This window comes from Megalops cyprinoides, chromosome 5, assembly GCF_013368585.1.
Source record: "Megalops cyprinoides isolate fMegCyp1 chromosome 5, fMegCyp1.pri, whole genome shotgun sequence".
Taxonomy (NCBI): domain Eukaryota; kingdom Metazoa; phylum Chordata; class Actinopteri; order Elopiformes; family Megalopidae; genus Megalops; species Megalops cyprinoides.
Window position 1 is genome coordinate 12,209,373 of NC_050587.1, and position 14,475 is coordinate 12,223,847.

General features: G+C 44.6%; 1 protein-coding gene across 8 annotated transcripts in view; it reads right to left on the bottom strand.

Annotated features, from left to right (window-relative positions):
• The window catches only part of nedd4l (NEDD4 like E3 ubiquitin protein ligase), an 83,510-nt gene that overhangs the window by 33,589 nt on the left and 35,446 nt on the right, over nt 1-14,475 (bottom strand). For all 8 annotated transcript variants that reach the window (XM_036529451.1, XM_036529448.1, XM_036529450.1 and 5 more), the window contains exon 5: nt 12,697-12,750. In XM_036529451.1, the coding sequence (XP_036385344.1) occupies nt 12,697-12,750 (54 nt within the window). The remainder of the gene's footprint in view (nt 1-12,696; nt 12,751-14,475) is intronic.

The window sequence follows — 14,475 nt, forward strand, 5'->3', positions numbered from 1 at the left end:
TGACCTCAGCACACCAGTGGGTCCACTTTCCATGATACCCATATATTACTGCAAAGGTGAGAAGTTCTACACCTGAAAAATTGCTAGTCTTTACTAAGGTTATTTGGATTATTTTTTTACACTATTCTAGGACTAACAAATAGATGTGGATATTTGTAATTGCATGTATTTTTTTGCAGTCCCCAACATTTGCCAATAGTTGTACAGGGTTCTAATGTAAAGCAGCATCTCACTAACCCACATGCATGAAAAAGTGTGCTTGCTATAATTCTCCTGTTTTTGGGATTTTGGCAGACAAATAAAAAATGGCCAAAGGTTCAAAGGATTCATAATTATGTGTGGCGTGTTTGCATGTTGAGAAATGTAGTTTAATATGGAAAGTATGTCACGTATCTCAATGGCAACTCAACTGACATGAAACCAAGTAATATTATCACACGTTTTTATGCACCTAAGGGATACATTCCATGGCAATAGATTACAATAACAATGTCATATATGAAAATGTCTTCTTGGCTTTACTGAATCACTTTATTGTAATATAGCAGCAGGGTAGTGTAATATAGCAGCAGATCTAGGATGGGTTCTTTGTTTGGTTTATCAATGAATAACAATTTCCTTGAGGATGGCCTAGCGGTTTTCAAATCCAGTGGGAAAGTTGAAGATATTGCTCCAATTTCATTTCTATTGTTGTTTTTCAGATGATACGGGCTCAGGCCCAGGTATTGAAAAATGTATAATAGTGACTGTTAAGATACTTGAAATAGCAATATTACTTCAAAATCAATAACACAAACCACACTCTCCAAATTCAAGTACGATGATACTTTTTACAATGGAAAGAACACAAAAGGTAGCATTTTGGAGTATAGGAAACTCCCCTGTAAACTCCCCTCGTCCCCTCAGCCCGCTCGTTCTGGGAATATGATGAGAATTAAACAGGCCTGCGTTTCAGTACCCCGCACCGCATTGCATCCCCACAGCAGTTTCCGCGCGATGACCGCGAGCGCCCTACGCCGACGCGCCCGACGCACGTGCAACGCATGCAAACACAAACGCGGCTCCTGAGCGGCATCCGGCGCGGCCTCGGCTGCAGGGCCCCCCAACAAGAAGCTCTTCAAATTCCCCCCGTGAATATTCATGAGCATCGCCTCTATTCCGCGAGCCTCGTGACCCGAGCGGCCAGTCCCACACTGACGAGCTGACAGACTGTGAAGAGGGAAAACAACCAGCCACTGCTGTGAGGCAAAAAAAGGAGGGGGGGGGGGGGGCCTTTACATCACAGGGTCTTTAAGTTAAAGACCAACTTGGCACAACATGACCAGGGGTATAAAAAAGGGCCAAACTATGAGTAAGATCACCTTTAGACTCAACTTTGTGCCAGGAGGTCCCGAACTTCCTCTAGACATTCTGTAACTATGAACCTCTAGGCAATGAAGCACAGGGTGGATAGTACACTCCTGCTAACAGCAATGACATTCATTGTTGGAAGGTTAACAATGAGTCACTGACTCTGTTACACAGTGTAGTGTAGTGCCACATTAATTGTGCCACTTCCAGCTCATCAGTTGGAATGTATTACTGAAAAAAGACCTTGAAAGAACATAACCCCTGTGAGTAACTGAAGAACATATTTTTTTTTCAATTCTCTACCCTGTTTGTACCCCTCAGAAAAGGCTAAATCTCTCCTTACATAAGGGTGATGTTTAATAGGCCTCTTACGTAAGGGTCTGAATGGGTCAGGAGTTGGTGATGAACTCACAAAGGTCACTCTTTCTTTGGCACAGAGGGAGCCGGAGCCTTATCGCCACAAATACCACCACTCTTGGTTTGTATACCTGAGTACCAGGCCAAGAGCCAGATGCAACTCAGGTATGCATGCTGACACGGGTGCGTATCTTGACACCTGTGTGGGAACGAAACGTTTTCACTCCTATTCTCAGGTTCTGTCTTCATAATGTGGATTTAACGAGATGGCTACCAGTTTGGTGAAATAGTTGCCGAGTCATTGCGTGGTCACAGCAGAACACTGAGCTGCCCCTCCCCCTCGGCCAACTCAGAGGAAAGACAGAGAGAAGGGAAGAAAAGAGAGATGGAGAGATGGGGAGAGAGAGGGAGACGACCGGACGCATGCAGCGATAAAAAGGGGTGGGGTCTGTTTTCTCTGTCCGAGCCGCAGGGAAAATGCATACAGTAATAGCCGCGTTCGGAGCCTTAAGTGGGCAGGGTAAGATTACAATGCCATGTAACCTCAAGACCACCAGCCCGCCTCGAAAAAAGCTCCCACAACAATCCTGCACGCACATTCCCAGACCCAAAAATAAGCCGGAGCCCCCCAGCAAATATAGCCGCGGGCTCTTTATGAATGGCAACTGCACTTACTCTGAACTAGGCCACAACCGGGGCATATTTTTGTTCCCCTCAACCCGCCACACACAGAGACCTTTTTTTAAAGCAAGGCTGTTGCTAGAAGGCACCAGAGAGAGAGAGAGAGAGAGAGAGAGAGAGAGAGACGTTTGAAAGGGCTTTGAGAATATTTCCCTGCTTAAGTACATGCGCTCACTGGCTCTGATTTACACAACTGCAACCCTACTGTCAGTCTTCACAGTTTGAAGAAAAACAGGCTGAGTGCTTTGCATGAATGTCTGTCTTCTCAAGATCAGCACTGTTTTGTTTAACCCCACTTAAAGATTATGTTACATCTTTGGTCCTGCATATAGATCTCTGGATCTCTGTCGCTAGGTGACACTGAACGGACAGTCTTTCTCTTATAGTCCCAACCTGGAGAGACAAACATTTATAGCTCAAATCTATTTTGATTGGACCTTGTCCTGGAGACTAATTTACAGAACACCTCTCGCACAGTCTATAAAAGTACAGAAAACGGCATTGAATTAGCATTCTAAACAATTAACTTTAACTTTGCTGAGTGCTAAAATTCAAAGTACATCACTCCTAAACTAGCATTCAAGATAAGTATCAACCAGTCTCCACATCACAAATTACGGTTTAGGAAACCATTTCTTAAATTATCCCTTCAAACACTGAACCCTAGATTCGATTAAAGCCGCTATGGTACCAAGCTGCACACACACAAAATGGCAACATAAGTTCAGCCACAGCAGTAAGCACTTTTCATGTAACATGATAAATACGAGCAATGTAATTTTAGTTGGGTTCCGATGACAAAACTACAGGGCAGCACTTTGAGGCAGCCTTAAAGGAGAAGTCACCACTTTAAATCGTGCTGCAACTGTCGTCACAAACAATGTTTCTGTCTGTGCTGTTTACTTGCGTATGCGCCATGGTGGGTTTTTAGGAACGTGTTATTAATGTCAAACGAGGGCTCAGTGTAATAATTTGTCATTACTGGATGCAAGTCAAATCGGGTAATTATTTACACCCTCAATAATTCATGTGGCCTGCTTCAGAAAAAAAATGGGAGAAAAACAAATTGGTTATGGATTTTCAATCTGCAGGCTGTCATGTGCTGGAAGCTTGACAGCAAGTGGCCGATTAAAAGCAGTGCAATACGTGCTCGACCATGATGTTCGTGTTTTTTTCCGCGTACAGGCGGCAAATTCATCTGATGCTTTCACTTGTTTTCTAAAGCTGAATTTTCAGGAAAAATCTGATTCCAAGAAGGAGGCACAGTGACTGCAAACATCACAAAAGGACATAATATTCCTAGAATAACATATAATTTAATGACATTCAACGCAAATAAGTAAATGGTACAACAGCAACAAACCGGAGAGTTTAACTAGAGCAACAGATTGGAATTTAACTTGTATTGTTTATAAGACAAACTCAGCATGCTAAATTGCAGTAGAATGTTCTTGCAACCCCTTCACAACAGTGTAGTCAATGGGCTTGGAAAATCTCAATTTATTCCAGCGTCTTCTGATATTCACCTTTAAAGAAATCCCGAAGGCAGCGATTGACACTATTTTAGCGCTGAGAGAAAAAGCATAACACCTTTGGATATCGCTTTTCCAGTACACTGCTCTGGCAAAGTGGTGATGCTTTAGACAGTGCGGAAGATTTATCATTTGCAAAGTAGACCAGGAGGGAGAAACAATATTTCCATATTCTATTCACCAGTTTTGTAGGGCTGTAAATACAGATTACTCTAGTGTTCACCCTAACTTGAAACAGAATGAAAAAAAATCTCTCTCATAGAACTTTACACCTTCAGGTACCCGTTGTGCTGGACTACGGACTACCTGTTATAAAATGTTATAAAGTGTGAATTTTCTGCAATCACATTTCTTGTAGAATGATTCACTACATTGGCTACACTACATGTATATGCAAGAAAAAACAAAGCAAAATTGTCACATCTTTTTTCTTCTTTTTGTGAATCAATGCCAGTGCATGAGTGTTTATACACACTAAGTGCTCAGTCCTCAGTACTTACAATGAGAAAGATATGGCTTTGCCACCCACTACGAAGTGCTACAACTTGCATGCAATGGTTTTGTAAAACAATCAATAAAAAATCAATCAAATGACCCACCGTCTTAACTAAACACAGCAAGTATTTAGGCTGATTCATACCCAAGCATCTTAGACCTTGCTTCCTGTCTGACTACTGGCATGGGCTGTTATGTCCATGTAAGCTGACCGTGCACATACCACTAGCTTTCAAAGCGCCAATGTGCTCCAGTGGGAATGTAAGCAGCTAATCAACAACTGGGCTACTCATTAAAACTACACCAGTACTATAACTAGGATTTATTTAGCTACAGAAAAGGGTTTCACACAAGAGCTGCATGATAACCCAAAGGGTGTACAATAGTGCTTATTGGGATGATGGGGACTGAAGTGGTTGAACATGACAGAGTGTTATCATATGACAATGTGAACAGACTGTTAACTAGTTGTCAACTACCCAGCTCTGTCACCTTTTGGTTTCATGCTATAATTATTTTGGTTTGTATCAATGCCTCATTGCATTGTAAAACAGAAGTGCTAATTTGCCACATTACTTCTTAACTGCATTTATTTTGATCCTAACCTTAGAGGAAATTAAAAAAATATATTTCGTTTCTTACTCTCCCCAGTTTCCCCTTAAAATATTCAACTATCCACTGACTATATATGCGTTTAGTTATTAAGATTTTATGCTGTTTCCAACACATGAGAAAACTGTCCTTCAGCTGTCTCAGCAAGTTTATAAGGACTGTCAGTAGATTCACGTTGTGAACCTGATGAATGTTACATGAAGTTATAGACTGAAATACATATTTAAAACTAAATTACCTTGTGTAGTCCGTCTACTTATAGGAGGCTGAAAATGATTACTACTTGGACCCATTCAACAGACTTTATGGACATTTTTAACCTGCTAAATTGTGATAGCCATTTTTATGCAATGAACATTTAAACTGGTTGTAGATATTCCCTCGCCATTAAAAGCGGCAGCGCAGTTACACACATGCATGCATCTGAGTGAACATCCAAGTAATCCTGAGGGGCAACCTAATATCCATTTTAGGGCCATGTAAATTTTAACTGAACACCAGGCAGGACGACCAAAAAAAGAGATTCAGCACAGGCTTCTGTATTTTACATTATATCTCCTGCTTGAGCCAAACTGTTGCATCCTGTATCAAAACTATTCGCTACAGCCTTTCAAAATACTGACATCCGATAGGCTGTTAAACTTTTCTTTTACGATTTTGAAGGTAGTGAAAGCTTAGATCTTAATCCCCATCTGCTCGGCTGCTGTGAGTGACTCATACTGACCCCCCAGCCAAAGGAAACTCGCAGCCTTCAAAAAGCAACAACAAACAACATCTGAAAAGGCACTAAATGAAACGTTTGTCCATCCTTCCACCTAGTGAAGGACGGCCGGCAAGACGCTACCAGAGTTATAGATAAAGCTGCTGCTCCGATTGATGATCTGCCTGATGGCTTGTGGAGGTGGCCGCTGAATGAAAATCCATCTATGTATGTAAAAGTTCAAATGCCTGTGGTGTTGAACTAGGCTCGCTCATACCACCAGCTTCTCGGCATGCTTATTCCCCAGAACGCGGTGGTTCTACCCCCCCCCCAGGACTAGCCGCTCCTGTTTAAGCGTCAGGTCCCCCTGGTGTTTTTACCCAATGCTTAATTATAAAACCGTTTAATTATTAAACTGGGTAGCCACAGGAGTACAGCAGAAAAAAGACATATATGTGGCTTTTGCTCAACCGCCTTAGAAACCTGAGACTGGTAGCAGTTTTGACTGTAAGATTCCCGAAAGCACATGATGTGCATCATAACCGCTGTGAAAGGAGGTGCCGCTGTTGGAGTCGCGTGACCGCGCGGGTGTTCCTCTAATTACCTGCGGGGTAATGACGGCTGGCCGGCGTCCCGCATCCTGCGGGGACGCCGGCCTGGGATCTCCTCCACGTGTGAAGTAGATCTTAAAGTGAGGCTGCCTTTTGCTCTGCTCCTGCCTGATTTTGAAAGTGCAGCCTTGCGCGGCGTCCTCCGTGCTGGCGCTCTGGCCTTCCACGTCCAGGGGCTCGGAATCGGGTGCCTGGGAGTCCCGGGGCCCGGGGCTGCAGCGCGCGGGGGCCCGGTGGGCCTGCACCGGCTGTGAGGCGCTCCTCTCCAGCCGGATCCGGGGGTAGCGCACCACCCGCTCCCCCTTGGTGCCCGTGACGGCCGGGTCTTCGCCCTCCCTCTGGGCCGCACCGGGGTACCTCGCTTGGTCCTGCTGGAGCTGCACCACGAACCTCTGTGCCCCGTCGGAGTTCTGCCGCACGGACCAGCCCCGGGGCCCGTTCTGCCCGTCGGAGTGGCCGTAGGAGCGGATCATGAACTGCTGGACGTCGGCGCCATCAGCAGGGCCCCTCTGGATGCAGAAGCTGCCGATGTTGATCCCGGGCGGACCGCCGTTCGCCGCTCCCGAGTAGCCGTGTTCGTTTTGCTCCTGCTGGGGCTTCATACAGAAAACCCGGTACTTGTTAAAGGCAGGTTCTGAGGGGTGATGCTGGATCAGAGCGGGGTTCCCCGAGGGCTCCTTCCTGCTCCGGTAAACATCGGGAGGCAGAGAGTGCTTCCTGCAGGGCTCGGTGTAGGGGGGGGCGGGCCCCAGGGGGTCGTCAGAGGGGCATTCCGGGGAGACCCCCTCCTCACCGGGGCCGACGGCGGTGCGCTGCAGGGAGATCTGCATGGAGGAGCTCTTGGTGGGCCGCGGCTCCACCTGGTTGAGGAGCTGCGGGATGAACATGGAGGAGCTGCGCTTCAGCGCAGAGCCCTCACCAGGCTGGGCCCGCGGCGGCGGCTCCGAGAACGGGGGCGGGCCCCCGCAGCGCGGCGGCATGTGGAATGTCATCGCGACGTCGTCTTCGGCCGCCCCGTCCAGCTCCTCGATCTCGGGGGCCGTGTTGCTGCGCCCCGAGCCAAAGTACAGCCGCAGCCGGTGAGACATTTTCAAGTCTCTCTCACTCTCTCTCTCTGCCTCTCCCCCAACTCTCTGTCGGACTGATCCCGTTTCTCTCTTTCTCCCTCCTTCCCTCTACCCCTCTCTCTCTTTCACTCTCTCTCTTTCCCTCTCCCTCCCTCAGCGAACGGAGCGAAGGAGAGAGGAACTTGCACCACAATAACAAGAGAGGCACTGCCAGGGAGCTGAAAACTCTGAGCTGCAAACTCGGCAGCGAGAGAGGGACAGAGCAGGAGGGAGCCGGAGAGACGGAGGGGAGGGAAAAAGGGATCCCATCTGCCAAGCCGTGAGCACTGCAGACCGATAGCGACAGACAGCAGAAATAGCCCAAGTGACAAGCAGCATTCCAGGCATGGCTGGATAAGGGCACCCGGCGCTCCTGCACACCGAGGTGAGGGTAGGGTGGCGGCGGTCATGTGACGCACCACCGAGCGAGCGAGCGAGCAAGAGAGAGAGAGAGACACAGAGTGAGCCTCTCTCTCTCTCTCTCTCCCTCTCGCTCTCTCTCTCTTTCTCTCCCCTCCCGTTTTAAAACGGAGCCAGCCCGAAACGGCACCCTCTCAGCTGCTCCTTATCCATCAGGAGGACGAGGCCCCCCGTGGGAGGGAGGGGGCTCGCCGCGCTGAGTCAGGCGGCACGAACTCGACGGGGCTGTAAATCTCCGCGCACGTCCTACGCGTTTGGTGGGGGGGGTGTGGGGGGGGGTCAGGGACGCCGCTACCCAAGACGCCTGTCCCAGCCGCCACCTTTCACACACCGCCACCCGAAGGTGGCAGAGGGGACTTTGACGACACCTGCTTCAGCACTGCTCCTCAAGATTTTAAAACCAGGGGAATTTCCACTTCCTTCTTACTCTGATTTACAAGAATCTTGTGTCAGTAAAAAAAAGAAAAAAACACTAAACCTGGAGCCAACCAGTTGAATATACAATCCACTTGGCAGGATAAAAAGAATGAAAATGGGCGGCTTACAAGCTGCAGTCACTTTATAGCCATCTGCACTTTAGGGTATGATTACTTCCACTCACTGAACACAAAGGAAAGTAAAAACAAAGGGAACAAATGTAATAAAAACGTGATCCACAAAAGCTGCTCAGCACAGAGCACAGTGAAATGAAAATTAATACTGCGCCCCCGTCCGCAAACTTGGGAATCGGGATTGCTGAGCACTGTGTACGCTGCATGCGCTTCCAGCCAGAGGAACTTCTGATGCCACACTGAGTGAATTAACAAAGCCCGCAATAATGTGGCCTTTGAGAGGCTCCGGTCATAGTGGCCGCTTTGTTCTGGTGGCTTTAGCAGCTGAGCCTGCGCCCCTCGAGTGTCAGACTATCTCCACAAAATAGAAAGGAGCGGGGCGATGACAGCCGAGCGTCTTATGGTGCGGCTAGATTTGTTTGGGAAAAAAAATCTCTCCCCAAAATCGAAAGAATGCGCCTGATCTTTGGGGGGTAGAACGCTAAAAGCGGGTTTTGTTTTTCTGGAGCGTGCGAATGCTTGGCGGATGACTCCCAACCGTGGGCCCCGGACCTAAAAGGGAGGCGTGGCATGAAAGCGTCGGGACCCGGTTTGCCGTTCCGCGTTGCGGGAACGTTTCGGGAACATTTCGCGCCGGGGAGACTCTGCACCTGCGCACAGTGCCGCTCTGCAGGTGTGAGCAGCCGGCGTGGTGCGTCATCTTTCCCACGATGCACCGATTCGACACGCATGGGCCCTGGCGTCGAAATCGCAGCCCGTGTTTAACTCGAAGCCCTTTTCAGATATTAATGCCGACTTATGGTACTTCCCTTTGAAGGAGTGCAGAAAGGATTTGACTCTTCAGCTCCTAAGTAAAGCCTGTGTTACTCCTATTACCTCTGAATATCACTATAGGCTGTTACAGCAGATGAGGTTCACTTGCTGTGTGACAGGACTATTCATTGCTCTGGGTTATGCAGGGTAATGTGTTCCAAAAGCCAAAACAAATGTTAAAAGAGGAAAATGAATGTAAAATGAAGAAAAGTAGTGTCAAACTGGGAAATTAAATGTCAAACAGGCAAGGATTCTGGGTGCTAATAACTCTCCCATATAATAGCTAGAAATTATTCAGGAGCTGGAAAAAAGTGAAATTCAGATATTGTACAGATGTGAAATGACTACATTTATAAATTTCTATGATCTTTCAAAGCTATCAGAGAATACCAGATGCTTTTGTAGATACCTTAAAAAATAAAATCTTCACCGATGAGGTTCTGCATAATGTCAAAGCTTCTATCTCTGTATGATCAGCTAGTTGGATAGAAGCTATTGATCTGTAATAAATATGCGCCTCATTTCCCTTTGCTCAGCCAACTCATTGTGGCACAACAGAAATAATATCCACACAGAGTATGATCTGACTGTTAACAATCACTTGCTGGTGTGTTTTAATTGGCTGATGAGCTCTGGATTGATTAATGAAAACACGGATGGGTGCAGTTTCTACCCCTGGTGAAATGGAGAGATAAGGCAGGCACTCCTCATCCTGCCAGACCTCACACCCATGCCATTTTTTACATTACACTCACTTTTTAAGTTCTTTTTATTCACGACGTTAACTGCTTTTCAAATGTTTGATTTCTGTCATAATTCCTCTATGCTATGTTTAACATATTACACAATTCTATGGTGTTCTCCCTGCATCTGTAAACAGTTGCTAGACCAATTTACTAAGGCTACCTTGTTAATATTCAATAATGTGTATGAATTATTATGCTTCCAGCTCCACTTGCAGTACGCATCGCAACACTACCAGTAAATGTACATTCTATATATACATTTATATTACTGTCATTTAACACATGCTCTTATCCAGAGTGCCTTAGAGCTGCTTATTTTCTGAGGCAATTTGGGTTAAGTGCCTTGCTTGAGGCTACAACAGCAGTGCCCCAGCAGGGAATCAAACCAACAACCTTCCGATTACAAGCCCTGTTCCTCACCACTGCACCACCCTGCCCACTTTACGTAAATGTGTATGTTAATGTACGTGCTGTACTGAGACACAGCGATTCCTCCTTGAGTCCGTCCAAGTAAAACAAACAAAAGAATGGTATTATTATACATTGACATATATTATGGCATATATGATGATTATGTTTCACACATGCAAGGCTATTATTATAAGCACACATTCAGATATTACACATGGAGCTGAGCATGAAGCATGAGTTCATAGCGAAGTATGAACTGCCATGGGTAAAACTGCCATGTCTGGCCAGACAGTCAGAACCAGTCAGAACTAACAATCCCAGTGATAAAGGACAGCACGTTTTCTTGCTAAGGGAATAAACAGGAATCACACTCAAATTGCTTGCTCCACAGATGCAGGGTGGGAAAGTCTCTCGGCATACCTACAACGACACAATGACAGACTGACGTGCCATGGCTACTCCAGCAGTTACACCAACAGCATTTTGAGAGCCAGCTGAAGGCCTCCCTGACTGCTCTGTAGGGCAGCGTGTCTGACTCTTTACGATCGTGACGGAATATCCCCAACCTGTCCCAGCATGCACTGCCATCTTAATAACTCATGCCGAGAGTGTTCACTTCAAAACACGGTGACTGTGTACTTCAACAAAAGCACCTCTCTCTGTCAGACAGCCCCTCGCCACAAAGTGTCACAGCGGCTGATCAGATAACACTGCAGAGGGAACGCAGGTGAGGGAGAAACGGCCAAGAAAAACAGCGGGGTGCTGTGTTTGTGTTGAGGATTCCAAATCATTCATTACGATTACAGCGATGCTTTTCAGGAAACAGGAGTCGCCAGTTTCAGTAATGTCAGTGAATGCTCACATCTGAACAGACCGTGTAAAATTTGAAGAACTATATGCAAAAAAAAAAACATTTTATAACTAGAGAACATCTTGTGAACAGGGTCAAAAGCTCTCATTCTCGTACTGGCACAGTGAACTGGACCATTTTGAACTCTTTTTCGGTTTGCCAATGTGGGAATCCCTTGAAGCATCTTTTGCACAAAAGGGACTGAATAGAAATATCCTTTGCAAATCCATGTGATTAAATCTTTGTGAGAGAGTACAATAAAAGAGTGACAATCTCATTTACCATGGTCTACTGCCTAAATACCCCCCAGTGATACGCTTCCCTTTCTCGTTTAACTGTTCCCACCGCAGCTTCGGGAACACTGCTTAAACCCTCCCTCTGCCTCAGTACTCTGTGTTACGCTAGTAATGGCATTAGTACTGTTGTTGTACCATGCAGATAATGTACATGCCGTTACGCCAAACATCTTTGCATCACGGCTGTGAAGATGAGAGGCCATTTTATCGGTGGGAAGGGGAAAGCAATGGGAGTGGTGACAGCAACGAATCACCTCATAACTCCAACTCCATCCAAGCATAAAGAGAATAGAGGACAATTGTCCCTTCCAAGTGTGTGCCAGCAAACACTGTCAATTGTGTTCCGTGGACAAACAGATCTGTCATTCAGTTACTGCCTTTCTCAGAACAATGTAGACAGCATATTAAAAAGATGTATTAGTGTACAGCACATAATACATTGGAATGTTATGCATACATTTGAACAGTAATGTGCCTTCTGAACAAAGACATTTAGAAAGCCATGAGTTTTCGTATTAAGATCACCAAGCAATGAATACTGCAATAAGTCATTTCTGGAGTAATCTACACAATAAATAGTAATTGGATTTGAGGGATAAGACAGAATCTGGGTCATGTTAATGAATTAATCTTTTAGCAACTTCAGTTTCAATTTTAAAAGAAAAACAAGCAGGATTATTGAAGTTGTAAGAGTAATCATTATTACTGTATGTCTGAACTTTATAACATTTATATAGATGGTTCTGAGTTGATGGACACCTCTTCTATTGGATAAACCAAACTGTCTACAGTCTACCTTTTGCAGTGTATACAAACCAGTGTGAAAAACAAAAGTATCATTTTGGTGTGCCATTAAGATGTTAAATCACAGTAACTTCATACCAATAAGCTGATTTCATTATTTAACAAGACAATCAACGTCGCATATGCAAGAAAACCCGGATATATTTTCAAGCAATGGGAGTAGTGTATTTCAGAGCATGCTTGATTAATAATAAACAGTAGAGCCACCACTGATTTTACATAAAAATAAATCAAGTGAAATATGTAAATCACATGTTGTGCTCAAAGGACGAGGGCATCTCAGCTTTAGCTTCCAGGCTTCAGTGAAACAAAACTTTTGTGTTCGTTCAAATCTAATCAAAACCCATATGCGGATCCTTACCAGTCTGTTTTCATCAAAGACCTCAAAGAGCAGTCTGTGATTCTGTGGACAAACCTGCAAGCAGAGGACAGTGAGACAGACAGCATTTATTTTCACCTGCGCAGTGGAGACCTCCCTAATTGACTGTGTTCATTTTCAAACACACAAACATGTGTGCACAGCCAGCAGCCACCCTTAAGCACTGTCGTTTTATGCTGACAAACTAATTACATGTGACTACACAACAATTACAGTGCCAGTAATCAAACAATACATGCATATGCACATGTTGACATTCATTCCTTATTCTTGTATAACTAACTTCAACATGTTTAACTTCATACATATTTATGTGTAGGCCAGTTCTTGGGCTTTGCAGTTCATGGTGTGTTTTTGATGCTGCTGCTGCACTGAAAATGGAAATGGCTTCACAATAACTCACAAGCTTCTAAAAACTGAACTGCTCTGCTAGGTATCAGACTCAGACTGTAAGTGCTAACATTGCATGAAAGTGCAACCGTCTTCTCCTCCAAAAATAGCCGGAATAAATCACATGTGTGAGAATAGGCCAATAAACAGGGCAAGGCATTTTTGCGCCTGATTAAACTGGTAGGGAGGGGGAATGCCATTTAATAGTTTCTTGCTCTCCCAGTAGTAGGTGACAGTGTTGGAAAGGAACGGCGTGACTGAGGAAGTCTGTCTTACTTGACCATTAAATCCTGTTGGAATCATTAAGGGGAAAGATTTTACATCAACAGATGTAAATGCAGAACCAAAGAGGTATGCAAAGGTTGGAGTCCAGTGTGCAGAAACTGTGATCCACAATAAACCAGTACTCACAGAAACTTCAACCTCTGTGCACTTAGACTAAAAAAAAATACATTTTTAAGGAAACAAAATAACCTAAGTAAATCAAGACAAAAAGACATAATCAATCAAGACATAAACCAATTATCAACACTGGTCCTTTTATGGAATTCTGCACTAGTTGTACATAATCTCTTGAGAATTTAAATTACAATCAATTTCTCCTGTGTAACTTAGCTTATTTAAAATTTTCCGCAAGTTATTTCAAAAAGGAACACCTCTTGTAAGATGATGCTAGTCTGCAAGCAACCTAGTTAGATATTCCTTGGCATCTATCATCACTCATATGTAAAATGCAAACATTACATTCACCAAGCCTAGTTAGCATATGCTACAGCCAGCAAGTGATCTTATCCGTTGTACAGGATATGTCTGAAATTAGGGGGGATTGGCAAAGTGGATGAAATTGCCATATGAAAAACAGAAAAAAGCATCCCCGGCTAAAGGATACATTCCACATTTTACCAAAATGTGCATTTCTCACCCATTCCTGACATATGAAATGCACCACTCCCATTCAATTACCAGATAAACAATCCACAGTTTAATCTGTATAAAATCAATGCTATTTGTGAGCTAGATGTAAATGTTTAACATATGGGTTCAACCACAACGCTTTGACAGGCAGTTCACATATGATAATGTCACAGTAAAGGGAGGTTAAACATTGTTTTTAACATTTAACATAGAAACCTATGGGCACAGTGAGTGTTTTTCAGGGAAAAGGTGGCAATAAAAGGGACAAGTGAGGAAATATTAACCAGATTCATTTGCACTCTCAAATCATTTAAAAACAGTGGTCGCAACCACATTAATAACGTCTGGCTCATTTTACGCTTCAAAGGTGTTCACTCATTTTTGTCATGCCATCATGCTAAAAGAAGTTTCCGCGTACTTTCATAAATAATTTGTTGAATTGGTTTTAGTGTAAGT